General features: G+C 41.0%; 1 protein-coding gene across 1 annotated transcript in view; it reads left to right on the top strand.

Annotated features, from left to right (window-relative positions):
* LOC145528637 (uncharacterized) overlaps positions 1-15,492 on the top strand; it is a 263,141-nt gene that overhangs the window by 51,631 nt on the left and 196,018 nt on the right. The window contains exon 3 of the mRNA XM_081547290.1: positions 11,171-11,257. Coding sequence (XP_081403416.1) covers positions 11,171-11,257 — 87 coding nt within the window. The remainder of the gene's footprint in view (positions 1-11,170; positions 11,258-15,492) is intronic.

The following is a 15,492-nucleotide window of genomic DNA, read 5'->3' as shown; positions in this document are numbered from 1 at the left end:
AGAGATCAAATTGCTGGCATCTGTTGGATTATCGAAAAAGCAAGAGAGTTCCAGAAAAATATCTATTTCTGCTTCATTGACTATGCCAAAGCCTTTGATTGTGTGGATCACCACAAACTGTGGAAAATTCTGAAAGAGATGGGAATAGACCACCTGACCTGCCTCTTGAGAAACCTGTATGCAGGTCAGGAAGCAACAGTTAGAACTGGAACGGAACAACAGACTGATTCCAATTCGGTAAAGGAGTGTGTCAAGGCTGTATATTGTCACCCTGCCTATTTAATGTACATGCAGAGTACATCATGAGAAACGCTGGGCTGGAGGAAGCACAAGCTGGAATCAAGATTGCCGGGAGAAATATCAATAACCTCAGATATACAGATGACATGACCCTTATGGCAGAAAGCGAAGAAGAACTAAAGAGCCTCTTGATGAAAGTGAAAGAAGAGAGTGAAAAAGTTGGCTTAAAGCTCAACATTCAGAAAACTAGTCATCCGGTCCCATCACTTCATGGCAAATAGATGGGGAAACAGTGGAAAGAGTGAGAGACTTTATTTTTGGGGGCTCCAAAATCACTGCAGATGGTGACTGCAGCCATGAGATTAAAAGATGCTTGCTCCTTGGCAGAAATGTTATGACCAACCTAGACAACATATTAAAAGCAGAGACATTACTTTGCCAACAAAGGTCTGTCTAGTCAAGGCTGTGGTTTTTCCAGTATTCATATATGGATGTGAGAGTTGGACTATAAAGAAAGCTGAGCACTGAAGAATTGATGCTTTTGAACTGTGGTGTTGGAGAAGACTCTTCAGAGTCCCTTGGACTGCAAGGAGATCCAACCAGTCCATCCTAAAGGAGATCAGTCCTGGTTGTTCATTGGAAGGACTGATGTTGAAGCTGAAACTCCAATACTTTGGCCACCTCATGCGAAGAGCTGACTCATTTGAAAAGCCCCTGATGCTGGGAAAGACTGAAGGCAGGAGGAGAAGGGGACAACAGAGAATGAGATGGTTGGATTGCTTCACTGAGTCAATAGACATGAGTTTGAGTAAACTCTGGGAGTTGGTGATGTACAGGGTAGCCTGGCGTGCTGCAGTCCAGGGGGTCGCAAAGAGTCAGACATGACTGAGAGACTGAACTGAACTGAACTGAATGTGTTCTGAGGGAAGCCGCTTTTTCTTACTGCTTATGGTTCTTTTGGGGCTTCCCCAATAGCTCAGTTGGTAAAGAATCCGCCTGCAATGCAGGAGACCCTGGTTCAATTCCTGGGGCTGGAAGACCCGCTGGAGAAGGGATCAGCTACCCACTCCAGTATTCTTGGGCTTCCCTTGTGGCTCAGCTGGTAAAAGAATCCGCCTGCAATCCGGGAAGCCTGTGTTTCATCCCTGGGTTGAGAAGATCTCCCGGAGAGGGGAAAGGCTACCCACTCCAGTATTCTAGCCTGGAGGATTCCATGTTCTGTATAGTCCACGGGGTCGTAAAGAGTTGGATACAGCTGAATGACTTTCACTTTCATGGTTCTTTTGCCCTTAACGTTGCATGTGTGTGTTCAGTGACTCGACCAAAGAGAGTGGTTCCCTCCCTATATCTATCTCTCTTTGACCAGAAGGGTCATCAGAGTCAGTGGATTCTCAGGTTCACCTACCTAATCACTATTTCCATAAGTTTGTCCCAAGCATTTGGATTTTTAACAAATCCTATCTATCTACCTATCTATCTATCATCTGTTATGTAGCTCTTTGTCTGTCTAATTAATCTGTCTATCTGTCTACCTTAGCTCGAACATTTGTGTCCCCCCCTGAGCCCACCCCAAATTCATGTGTTGAAATCCTAACCCAAGAAGGTGATGGTATTGGGTAGGGGCCTTTGGAAGTTGATACAGTCATGAAAGCAGAACCCTCAAGAATGGAATTAGTGCTCTTAAAATTGGCCTTAGGAGGCTTCCCTGTCCCTTTCCTGTCCTGCAAGTTTATTGCAAAAAGATGATCATCTAGGAAATGAGCTCTGATTAGATGCCAAATCTGCTGTCACCATGACTTTGGGCTTTTCACTTTCCACAACCATAAGAAAAAATGCTTGCTGTTCATAAGCTACCCAGCTTATAGTATTTTGTTACAGCTACCAAACAGACAAAGACACATGAGCGCGCGTGCGTGCGCACACACACACGCACACACACACGCGCGCACTCTCTTTCTCTAATCTATCTTAATTTATTAATCTGTTCATGACATGTTTATTCATATTTATTGACCAACTGCTATTAACATACAGTGATGCATTAATTCTTTGAAGAATTCCTCCAGGGCTTTTTTTTTAAATAGTATAAAGTTGCAGCAGAGATTGAGAACAGTGTGTTTCAATGTCCGTTTTTCAAAATCATCTGTTACCAAAAGCATGGGAAAAGCTGTGATCTATAGAAGAAAAAAATGTGCAGTTATATTTCCTCCATGTATTTCTACTAGCCCACTGACTGAAACTGAAAAGTTATTTATTACAATGGGTGAAAATTCGGAGAGGATCAATCATTCTGCCTAATCAATCTGCACAATATTGCATCAGAAGCAACAGCAAACTGAACTACAGACAAAGCCAGACTTTATGGTTTGAGGGGAAAAAAAGAATAATTACTATAAGTGGGACTTCTGGACAAAATTTCCAAATTACATATAAGTAACATGGAATAAATAGATATTTAAAGAAAATTTTTAAATGCTTTTTCCCCCTTGTCTTTCTGAAGGATGACTTATCATGGTTTGAGGGATATTAAGGACGTGAAACAAATAAAGAAATAGATTAGATATTGGCAGTTACTATGAAGAAAGGAAAACGGTTCCTAGCAGAGAAAATATCTTGGAAGGTTGTGCAGATTTTGGAAAGAAAGTGATCAAGACTCAGGTGATGCCCTGAATTAACACAGAGTCATGTAAGAAAAGTAGGAAAGAGCAATCAATTTGAGAATACAATTCCGAAAGCTGAAGTGTAGTCTGATGGTCAAGAATTCTCATCAAAATCCTCATGAAGCTGAGTTTCCCCTTATTTTTCTTGTGACATCAATGTGTATTTGTGAGACTTCCCTGGTGGTAGAGTGGGTAAGACTGCCTGCACTGCAGGGAGCACGGGTATGATCCATGATCGAGGAACTAAGATCCCACATGCCTGGGGGTGTGGCCAAGAAATAACTGAAAATAAAAATTGATGCAAAAAAGTTCATGATGAACAACAAAAAAAAATCAATGTGTATTTGTATATCCATATGTGTATGTTTGATTCTTTCATCTCCAGAGAATTGGAAAGATTTAAAAACTGCACTTTAGAACATTACACGCCTTGGGTGCAGCACCTTTGTTTTATGTGGTATGGGTTGAATGCTTTTTCTTCAGTACACATCATTTTTAAACTTTCTCTTTTTTCACTCAGCTGTCTTTCCTATAATTTAAAGCTGTAAAACCGAATTTGTTTTTATTTTTCAGTGCATTAAGCCCTCAAAGAGAGAGACTCTCTTTTTGTCTTATTTGTGGCAATTTCTTGCTGTCACATTTTGCCTTTCTTCCACACAATAAGCAGTTGTGCAGCACTGGCACACATCCATAAATCTAGTTCCAAAGAAATCAACCCTTCACTGTGTATCTCCCATTTCCTCTTGACCTGACCTTTCTCTTTGACCTCATTTGACTTTATCTAATTGTGACTGTTCTGCTTGTATGTGTGTCCCACCCCCTACACATGCACACAAATCCCTGGGAAAAGTTACGCGGGGGAGGGGGGTAGTTATAAAGGTAGAATAAAGAAGTTGGAGAGGAACTGTATAGGACTTCAGTAGATGCTGCTGAACAAATTGATTCAAATGAGGAGCTCCTCTCATTATATCATTATACATATTCTGAGTGGGCGGCATAATGTATCCATTTCTTTCCTTTTCATGCGGCAAGTGGCTGCTTTTGTGCACAGGGGAGAACAGTCCTGTCTGTTTTGTTTCCTGTCCTTTGATTCAGGCTATTTTATATTGCCAAGAACCAGAAAAGTCTGGAGCCATTGTGCGCTGACACAGTCCACTGAGTTCCATTGGGGCCAGTTGCAGCCAAATGCTTCAACAAGTGGAGGTACTGCGGTTTCCGCTGGCCCACCACGTCCGCCTACTTTCCTTAAAAACTTAATTACCTTCCCCAAACTGCAGACAGAACACAGAACCCTGTCCAGTTTCTGTCATCATCACTATCTTAAAAGAACATGGTTTCTTTCAGTGATCCAGCACGGTATTAATTTTTTGCCAGAAAGAACACTCTGTATACTTCTGTGAGGGTCTTTTTTCCTCTCCAGTCAATCCATATGCAGGTCAGGAAGCAACAGTTAGAACTGGACATGAAACAACAGACTGGTTCCAAATAGGAAAAGGAGTATGTCAAGGCTGTATATTGTCACCCTGCTTATTTAACTTATATGCAGAGTACATCATGAGAAACGCTGGGCTGGAAGAAACACAAGCTGGAATCAAGATTGCCAGGAGAAATATCAATAACCTCAGATATGCGGATGACACCACCCTTATGGCAGAAAGTGAAGAAGAACTAAAGAGCCTCTTGATGAAAGTGAAAGTGGAGAGTGAAAAAGTTGGCGTAAAGCTCAGCATTCAGGAAACTAAGATCACGGCGTCCAGTCCCATCACTTCATGGCTAATATATGGGGAAACAGTGGAAACAGTGGCTGACTTTATTTTTCTGGGCTCCAAAATCAATACTGTTGGTGACTGCAGCCATGAAATTAAAAGATGCTTACTCCTTGGAAGGAAAGTTATGACCAACCTAGATAGCATATTAAAAAGCAGAGACATTGCTTTGTCAACAAAGGTCCGTCTAGTCAAGGCTATGGTTTTTCCAGTGGTCATGTATGGATGTGAGAGTTGGACTATAAAGAAAGCTGAGCACTGAAGAATTGATGTTTTTGAACTGTGGTGTTGGAGAAGACTCTTGAGAGTCCCTTGGACTGCAAGGAGATCCAACCAGTCCATCCTAAAGGAGATCAGCCCTGGGTGTTCATTGGAAGGACTGATGTTGAAGCTGAAACTCCAATACTTTGGCCACTTGATGCAAAGAGGTGACTCATTTGAAAAGCCCCTGATGCTGGGAAAGATTGAGGGCAGGAGGAGAAGGGGATGACAGATGATGAGATGGTTGGATGGCATCATCGACTCAATGGACATGGGTTTGGGTGGACTCCGGGAGTTGGTGATGGACAAGGAGGCCTGGTGTGCTGTGATTCATGGGGTCGCAAAGAGTCGGGCACAACTGAACTGAACTGAACTGAACCGAATGAGCCCTGAATTCAGAGTGAGTAAAGGAAGTCTGAGATGGTACGTAGAGGCTGGATGAACTGGGTTGTCATAGTTAGGTTAAGAGTTTACGGTTTATCCTATCGTAAGAGGATGCCTGTGAGATGGAACTGAAGAAATCAGACACAATGCACACAGATATTTAAGAAGGATATATTGTTCTAATATTGTCAGAAATTTTATTTTTAGAGGTGGAACTATGAGTTCATCTCTTTGTTCTGGGAACAACTGTTTTAGTGTCTCAATCACGATCATAGAAGACACATTGAAACCTGCTGTTCCAAGGGATGTGTAATGGAAAATATGTTTCCAGGGGAATCACCTCATTCTTGCTCTCCTGCTTCTGCCCAGGGATCTCAGGCCCATGGATTTAGACAGGAGGATGAGGAGTTGACCCACTTTCATAGGAGTCTTGGGAATTTCTGGGTGGAAGAGGGTTATGATTGCTCCTGGAGTTCAGCGTGATTATACCCCATCTGATACATTAGGATAATGGGACAAGGAAGAGCTTCCTCTCCTTCTAATTCCAAAGAATGTATCAGTGATGGAGTCTGGGTCTGGTCAGAACACAGAGTTGTTGTATGTGTTCTGAATAGGAAGAGTTTCAATACAGGGAAATAGAGGTTTATGTAACTGTTGAAGCACTGTGGGGGCAAAGGGCAGGAAAGCTGTACAGATGATCTCATCCTGCAGAAGTGATTTCCATGATTCTGAAAGAAGCTCAAGTGACTTTGATCCTCATGTCAGCTCACGTGTCTATCTGCAGCTGCCTCCAGAGGCTAACAGCCTCTCCATCTCTTCCGTCCCCTAGTTCAGTTCAGTTCAGTTCAGTCGCTCAGTCGTGTCCGACTCTTTGCGACCCCATGAATCGCAGCACGCCAGGCCTCTCTGTCCATCACCAACTCCCAGAGTCTACCCAAACCCATGTCCATCGAGTCGGTGATGCCATCCAACCATCTCATCCTCTGTCGTCCCCTTCTCCTCCCGCCCCCAATCCTATCCAGCATTAGGGTCTTTTCCAATGAGTCAACCCTTCGCATGAGGTGGCCAAGTATTGGGGTTTCAGCTTCAACATCAGACCTTCCAATGAACACCCAGGATTGATCTCTTTTAGGATGGATTGATTGGATCTCCTTGCAGTCCAAGGGACTCTCAAGAGTCTTCTCCAACACCACAGTTCAAAAGCATCAATTCTGCGGCGCTCAGCTTTCTTTATAGTCCAACTCTCACATCCATACATGACCACTGGAAAAACCATAGCCTTGACTAGATGGACTTTTGTTGGCAAAGTAATGTCTCTGCTTTTAAATATGCTATCTAGGTTGGCCATAACCTTCCTTCCAAGGAGTAAGCGTCTTTTAATTTCATGGCTGCAGTCACCATCAGCAGTGATTCTGGAGCCCAAAAAAATAAAGTCTGACACCGTTTCCACTGTTTCCCCATCTATTTCCCATGAAGTGATGGGACCAGATGCCATGATCTTAGTTTTCTGAACGTTGAGCCTTAAGCCAACGTTTTCACTCTGCTCTTTCACCTTCATCAAGAGGCTCTTTAGTTCTTCTTCACTTTCTGCCATAAGGGTGGTGTCATCCACATATCTGAGGTTATTGATATTTCTCCCGGCAATCTTGATTCCAGCTTGTGTTTCTTCCAGCCCAGCGTTTCTCATGATGTACTCTGCATATAAGTTAAATAAGCAGGATGACAATATACAGCCTTGACATACTCCTTTTCCTATTTGGAACCAGTCTGTTGTTCCATATCCAGTTCTAACTGTTGCTTCCTGACCTGCATACAGGTTTCTCAAGAGACAGGACAGATGGTCTGGTATTCCCATCTCTTTCAGAATTTTCCACAGTTTATTGTGATCCACACAGTCAAAGGCTTTGACATAGTCAATAAAGCAGAAATTGATGTTTTTCTGGAACTCTCTTGCTTTTTCGTTGATCCAGCAGATATTGGCAATTTGATCTCTGGTTCCTCTGCCTTTTCTAAAACCAGCTTGAACATCTGGAAGTTCACGGTTCACGTATTGCTGAAGCCTGGCTTGGAGAATTTTGAGCATTACTTTACTAGCATGTGAGATGAGTGCAATTGTGCGGTAGTTTGAGCATTCTTTGGCATTGCCTTTCTTTGGGATTGGAACGAAAACTGACCTTTTCCAGTCCTGTGGCCACTGCTGAGTTGTCCAAATTTGCTGGCATATCGAGTGCAGCACTTTCACAGCATCACCTTTGAGCATTTGAAATAGCTCAACTGGAATTCCATCACCTCCACTAGCTTTGTTTGTAGTGATGCTTTCTAAGGCCCACTTGGCTTCGCATTCCAGGATGTCTGGCTGTAGGTGAGTAATCCCACTATCGTGATTATCTGGGTCATGAAGATCTTTTTTGTACAGTTCTTCTGTGTATTCTTGCCACCTCTTCTTAATATCTTCTGCTTCTGTTAGGTCCCTACCATTTCTGTCCTTTATCGAGCCTATCTTTGCATGAAATTTTCCTTTGGTATCTCTAATCTTCTTGAAGAGATGTCTAGTCTTTCCCAATCTGTTGTTTTCCTCTGTTTGTTTGCACTGATCGCTGAGGAAGGCTTTCTTATCTCTCCTTGCTATTCTTTGGAACTCTGCATTCAAATGGGAATATCTTTCCTTTTCTCCTTTGCTTTTCGCGTCTCTTCTCTTCCCACCTATCTGTAAGGCCTCCTCAGATAGCCATTTTGCTTTTTTGCATTTCTTTTCCACGGGGATTTTCTTGATCCCTGTCTCCTGTACAATGTCACGAACCTCCATCCATAGTTCATCAGGCACTCTGTCTATCAGGTCTAGTCCCTTAAATCTATTTGTCACTTCCACTATATACTCATAAGGGATTTGATCTAGGTCATACCTGAATGGACTAGTGGTTTTCCCTACTTTCGTCAATTTAAGTCTGAATTTGGCAATAAGCAGTTCATGATCTGAGCCACAGTCTGCTCCCGGTCTTGTTTTTGCTGACTGTATAGAGCTTCTCCATCTTTGGCTGCAAAGAATATAATCAATCTGATTTCGGTGTTGACCATCTGGTGATGTCCACGTGTAGAGTCTTCTCTTGTGTTGTTGGAATAGGGTGATTGCTATTACCAGTGTGTTCTCATGGCAAAACTCTATTAGCCTTTGCCCTGCTTCATTCTGTACTCCAAGGCCAAACTTGCCTGTTATGCCAGGTGTTTCTTGACTTCCTACTTTCGCATTCCAGTCCCCTATAATGAAAAGGACATCTTTTTTGGGTGTTAGTTCTAGAAGGTCTTGTAGGTCTTCATAGAACCGTTCAACTTCAGCTTCTTCGGCGTTACTGGTCGGGGCATAGACTTGGATTACCGTGATATTGAATGGTTTGCCTTGGAAACGAACAGAGATCATTCTATCGTTTTTGAGATTGCATCCAAGTACTGCATTTTGGACTCTTTTGTTGACTATGATGGCTACTCCATTTCTTCTAAGGGATTCTTGCCCACAGTAGTAGATATAATGGTCATCTGAGTTAAATTCACCCATTCCAGTCCATCTTAGTTCGCTGATTCCTAGAATGTTGACATTCACTCTTGCCATCTCCTGTTTGACCACTTCCAATTTGCCTTGATTCATGGACCTAACATTCCAGGTTCCTATGCAATATTGCTCTTTACAGCATCGGACTTTGTGTCTATCACCAGTCACATCCACAGTTGGGTATCGTTTTTGCTTTGGCTCCATACCATCATTCTTTCTGGAGTTATTTCTCCACTGATCTCCATTAGCATATTGGGCACCTACTGACCTGGGGAGTTCATCTTTCAGTGTCCTATCTTTTTGCCTTTTCATACTGTTCATGGGGTTCTCAAGGCAAGAATACTGAAGTGGTTTGCCATGCCCTTCTCCAGTGCACATACTAATACCCGTCTCTGGCAGACTCTTAACTTGTAATTATACAAGGAAGTGGATTCTGGAAATGCAGTTCCCAGTTTCTCTTCTGTGGATGCAGAAGAGACTTCCAGAGAGGATGGCAGGGATGTCAAGTTGACAAAGGGACAGTCCAGCCTAGATGGTGACTGTGGGTCAGCAGCACAGCCTCAGCTGCTGTGAGGGAGGGAGGGTTCCTAGAGAACAGAAGCAGGATCCCACTTTGAGAGTGTGGGTGTGCCTCCTTGAGACTTATTGTGGTATCCGGGGTTCTCTGGAGAAGCAGAACCAACAGGGATATGTGTGTGCGTGTGCATGCAGAAATGGAGACAGATTTATTTTAAGGAATCGGCCTGTGTAATCATGGAGGCTGGCAAGTCTAAAATCTTCAGGGTGGGCTATTGGGCTAGAGACCCAGGGGAGAGCTGGCAGAATTCCCTCTTGCTCAGGGGAGATCAGATATTGTTCTATTCAGATCTTCATCTGATTGGATGAAACCCACCCACATTGTGGAGGGCAATCTCCTTTACTCATAGTCCGATGATGTGAATGTCAAGCTCATCAGAAATATCCTTGACCAAATATCTGGGCAGTGTGGCCCAGCCAAGTTGACACAAAAAATGAATATCACATGTCCTCTTATTCATTTATACCTGAGGAGTTCCACTACTGTTAGATGCTGTTCTGAAATAAACAAAAATATGCCCCAAATTAAAAATTCATGATCTGTTCATATATATATATAAACAGTTCAGTCCAACTCTTTTAAAACAAAGAGTGTGATAATTATTTTTCCCCTTTCCTTTAGATTTATGAAAGAGTAGAGACATCTCTTTATGCTGTGCCCTCTCAGTATTCATTCATTCATTCAGTCAGTCAGTCTTTCAACAAGCATTTATTGAAGATACAGACAATGAGACTAATGCAGTGATATTGATACAAGATCAGATCCAGACCAAAAAAAATGTGTTAATCTAGGGAGCAACACAAGCACTTTGTTCTAACTTGTGAAAATAAGTAAAGGAAATTGCAATTGCATAAGACACTAGATTTATAAGATTGCAAGAGTTGATTTTAAAAACTTCATAAGAGCATAAAATTTTACAAGCAAATTAAGCCAATCAAAATATACAGATCTTAGCAAATCACGATGTCTGCAGACTTGTTCCCTGAATAATCAAAGATGAGTCAGAACAACTGTTTATTCAAACAGCTTAATGTCAACTAATATAGTTTGTTTAGGAAGCAAATGCCTTAATAAAGAATACACTGACCCTAACACATTTAGTGACTTTTTCATAGTTCCCCCAATCTCCTTTCTTTTGTAAGATCCTGATTTTACCAGCTGCTGTCTTGCCAGCTACTGTGTTTTCAGGACGATTACTGCCATGTTTGATGGAGGATTATTATGTTGAGAAGTTGCTGAGAGGCTAGTTTTTGGCCATATGGTAGTGCATGTGTCATGACAGCATCACCAACTCTATAGTGTGAATAAAATTAAAACAAAACTGGCAGGTAGATTTCTAAGATAATTCCCAATGACCCTCACCCATATATAATACCCTCCCCTGGGGGTAAGGGTGCACCTGTGAACATGATGAGGTGATTATATGTATGGCAAAAGAAAGATTATCTTGGATGGGCCTGGACTAATCAGGGAAGCCCTTTAAGAGCAGAGAGTTTTCTCCAGCTGGTTTCAGAATACAGAATTTCAAAACAATGGAGACATACTTCTGCTGGTCCTAAAGAAACCAGTGTCTTGCTATGGAAAGGGCCACTTGTCAGGGAACAGCGGGAGGCCTCTACAGGTTACAGATGTCCTGGTCTGCAGCCAACAAGGAAAGAGGGGCTTCAGTCATAAAACCTTCAGGAACTAAATTCTATCAACAATAGAATGAGCTTAGAAGTGCATTTTCTTTTTTCAGAGCCTCCAGATGAAAACTCAGCTCAGCTGACACCTTCATTTCTGCCTCACCCGGTCATACCATGCTGGATGTCAAAACTATGGAATTGTGAGTGAATTTAGAATTTTTGTTTTTTGTGGTACTTTGTGGTAAATTGTGGTACTTTGTTGTGCAACAAACAGAGAAAAGAAAACTAAGACAAAAAGGAAAACAAAACAACTTTTATCCAATTTTTTTTGCTTGTTTGCTTTGGATGTGATATTGTGCTGAAATTGGTCTTGTGATGCCATCGCTCTATTCAGGTCACATACAGAAAGGTATGATCTCAATGGTGAGGTGACACAGCTGGAAGGAGACCTCCCAAAATGGAAATGCGGTTCCTTCGGGAGAGGTCCACTTCAATCCTTGTAAAATCTAGAAACAAGTTTAAAAGTGTATTTCCCCCATAAACTTTCTGAAAGTGTGTAGGTATATTTGGGTCACCATTTTTTTTTTATCATTAATATATCTACGAACATGGAGTTTAGAATAGTCATCTGATTTGTTAGTTCAGAATTTGATAATATTTCAAACTCAAGTATGTGACTCAGATGATCACACTGTAATCTTCAGTTTAGAGTGGCTGAGGGCTAATTGTTTTTTTGAAGAATGATTCACTTTCTAACTGGTAAGCCATACATCATCTTCAGAAGCTTTTCACAAGTTCAATATAATAGTTTGAATAATCAGAATTATAATATATTTATTTCAAGAGAGTTAGACTGAATAAAGAATCCAAAGGTGTGAAGTTAGAAACTTCCTGAGAAAAATATAAAAATGCAAATCTAACGTTATGCATTGTTCTTTATCTTCTTTCCCTAGTATAAAATGTTTGAATATTTAATTCCTTGAAATTGTAACACTGATCTCTTCAGAAATTCTTTCAGCTCTACTATCATGCATTATGTGAAAGTGAAAGTGTTAGTCACTCTGTCACGTCTGACTCTTTGTGACCCCAGGGACTATAGCCCGCCAGGCTCCTCTGTCCATGGAATTCTCTAGGCAAGAATACTGGAGTGGGTTGCCATTCCCTTCTCCAGGGGATCTTACCAATCCAGAGATCAAACCCAGATCTCCTGCATTGCAGGCAGATTCTTTACCCTTTGAGCTACCAGAGAAGTCCATCATGCGTTATATTTTAGGATAATTGCATATTGTATTAAAGTAAAATAGATCAATGATCTTTTAAAATTACTTATTAGCTAGAAGATAGAGCCACAGCCGTGGTTCTTCTTTTTCTTCTCTCTGTAACTCAGATTCCTTATCTCAGAACCTCCTCTCATGCTCCATACTCAGACCCTTCTCTTCATGTCCAGTCATCTTTTCCCCTTTGATTCTCATCCTTGACCTTTCCTCATCCGAATTTTTCATGAGAATCTTGCTTCCTCCTTTTAACCATTACTTTGCCTACCTTTCAACCTCTTCTCTCACAGACCATTTTTTTCCATCACTGCTGCCCTCCGCCTACCCCCCCAGAAATTAATCTCTTTCCTCTTCTCTCTCTCTTTTTTTTTTTATGAAATAATTTCTTAACTCTAGAAATGTATGAATTCCACACAGAAATTGGGCCAGGATGTGACTTATACAAGTAAAGCCTCTTTCCTCTCACTTTCTCAACATAAATGATAAATACATCCTGTTTATCAGCCTACCTTTATCTTCTCTCTCAACTTCTACTTTCTACTTCATCACTATAAATTGCTGAATATCTGTGTGTAATACCAGAGCTAGGCTATGCAAAAGTTGGGACATTCAGAATGTTACTTAGGAATTTTACCTGCATTTTCTGTGGTCCTGTCAGAGCTCTGCTAAAAAAGAACAAGAGAACATAGTGTTCTGCTAGATCAGATGATACCTTTGTGCACATTGGCATAATCAACCATGTAGGTGCAAAACTTCATGAGCAGATGAGAACTTCATGCAATTTAGAATAAAGCTGACCTTTCTTCTAGAAGGATATAGCATTGTGTCAAGGTTTATGGCTAGAAAAGGGGTGTGTGAGTTGCATCCAGCCTTTGCTGGGCCCTTTTGTGCAGTGAGCAACCTGTACAACTGTCTGTGGCCTGCCTGGTAAGTGTGCCACCAGTAAATGTAGAACAAGCAGGAGACAAAGGGTAGGGCTTGTGTTATGAAAGGTGATGGCAGTTCTTGTTTCCTTGGAAAGAACTGAATTTTACTATAAGTGTTTTTCAAGCCAAATACTGAAAGTATAGTGAATGATCCTTAAGGTTTATAGTAAATTAGGAATTAGAAATGCGTATTTCAGTTGGAAATGAGAGTAAAATTGGGAAAGTAAAGATAGGTAGATGGGGGTAATGAGCACTGTTCAGAAAACTTTTTGTTAAAATGCCATTTTTGTTAGAATGCCACAAAGTTTAGGCTTTGTGGACCATACAGACTCTCTGCTGCAACTTTTAAACTCTGCTCAAAAGCAGCCATAGAAAAATATGTAAATGAATGAGCATGGCTGTGTTCCAATAAAAGGTTATTTACAAAAGTGGGCTGGAGAGGGGGTCATAATTTGTGAACACCTAGTGTAGAATATAGAGAAAAAATGGTTCACGGAGGCATTTGGTTGTTGTGTCTGCAGCTGATTCAGAAAGAGCTCTAAAATCTAAGTAACAAGTGTTCATAAATTATCAGACAGACAAATTCTACACAGGTTAAAACAGATCCTTTTGATAACCAGTTTTAATTTATAGATCTATAAATGCCAGGAATGGAAATTTTATTTGTCAGGTGTTTATTTCTCCATTGAATCTCCAGTAATATATATGCTTCAGAAGATTAAAAAGTGGAGTAACAGACTATATTTCTTATAAAATGTTACTCTTTAAACTTCTCTTGCATTTCTCAATTTAAACAATATATAATGGATGTATATTATGATTTGGTGGGTGATGGTGAATTTTATTCCCTTTGCTTCATAGCAACTCGCTGATATCAGAACTGATCTTTGTTGGGGCTGGCCTGACTCATGGAATTCAGATGCTTTGCTCAGATAAGTAATTCTTTGGGGAAAACTCGTTGTAAGCAAAATACTTGAAAAGATATGAGAAAGGGCAACAGTTGGGCTATAAAAACAGACTTTATATTTTTCCACGGGAAAAAAATTATGGTCCTAGCATTTTACTCATTCCCTAATTATCTAGATATGTTATTCCATAGCATAAGTACAAAGATGTTTTTGCTCTTTGGGCAAATTGCCCTTAGTTACCAAGCTCTCAAATCTTGAAAAGGGTCAGTCTTGAAAAGATCCTTCTCCTCTTTTCTCTTTCTTCCCCTTCCATTTATCCTTCTTTTTTTTCCCCTCATGTGTCTGTTTTCAAGATGGATATAGACTGTAACAGCAAAGTCTTTGTAAAAACTGAGGATACGTGAGAGCTTACAGGTTATGGGCAGCTGAGCATCTGGGCCTGGGTGTTTCCTGCATGGAGCAGAATTCCTCTGGCCACCCCAGCACCCCTGCATTGTTAATTGTAGCCTGTAACCTCTTCTTTCACTGAAGGGGCAAATTTATGAAGGGGGTCACACAACTGTTCTGGTTTTTAAGGCGATCAAAGCCAGCTGGAATACACTTTATTCACTGTAATACACTTTTATTTCATAAGATTTTTATATTCCAGTGAAAACTGGCTGTTAAGAGGCCTCGGAGGCAGGCTTTAGGTTTTGATTGTCACTTACCACTGCTGGGAAGAAGTTAAATTCTAGTGAGGACATAACTCAGTGAAAAGCAACCTTCTCTTTCATTGCACAGTGATGAAAAGAGCGCACAGTTACAAGGATTTTCTGAATTCCATTGACTCTTTACTGCTAATTAGTAACATGACTTAAGAGTGCCTTTTTTGATACTTGCTTTGACTTGCCTTTAATAGCACTCTAATTTCCCATGGTACCTTTTGTTCTCAACTTGCTGCAGATAAATATAAAAACTGTGGACAGGATCAGTCTTGTTTATTTATGAAACAAAATTTTGTTTTTATGATGTTTGGAGTTTATTTCCAGGCAGTTAAAGGGAGGAAGTAATTAGTACCTTCCTTCTAAGGCCATTTTGAAATTTTATGAAAGAACAGTTATGCGATAGAAAATCGATCTGGAAATGCAGTGAGTGAACTGGTTGTAGAGCTACTCAGTGTATGATGCTAGATGGAATTTCTAGCATCATACACCAAGTGGGGGGGTGGGTAGGGATGATGTATTTCTGTGGATTGGGGTCTAATTATAGCTTATTTGCTTTTCCTGCCGGTGTGCTCTCTGGAGCAAGTAATCTAGAGAGAGTGTGCCACTGAGAGGGCTGGCTGGGA

This window comes from Giraffa tippelskirchi, chromosome 12, assembly GCF_054371585.1.
Source record: "Giraffa tippelskirchi isolate mGirTip1 chromosome 12, T2T-mGirTip1v1.2.pri, whole genome shotgun sequence".
NCBI classification, from domain to species: Eukaryota; Metazoa; Chordata; class Mammalia; order Artiodactyla; family Giraffidae; genus Giraffa; species Giraffa tippelskirchi.
This window is presented reverse-complemented; position numbering and strand designations above follow the sequence as displayed.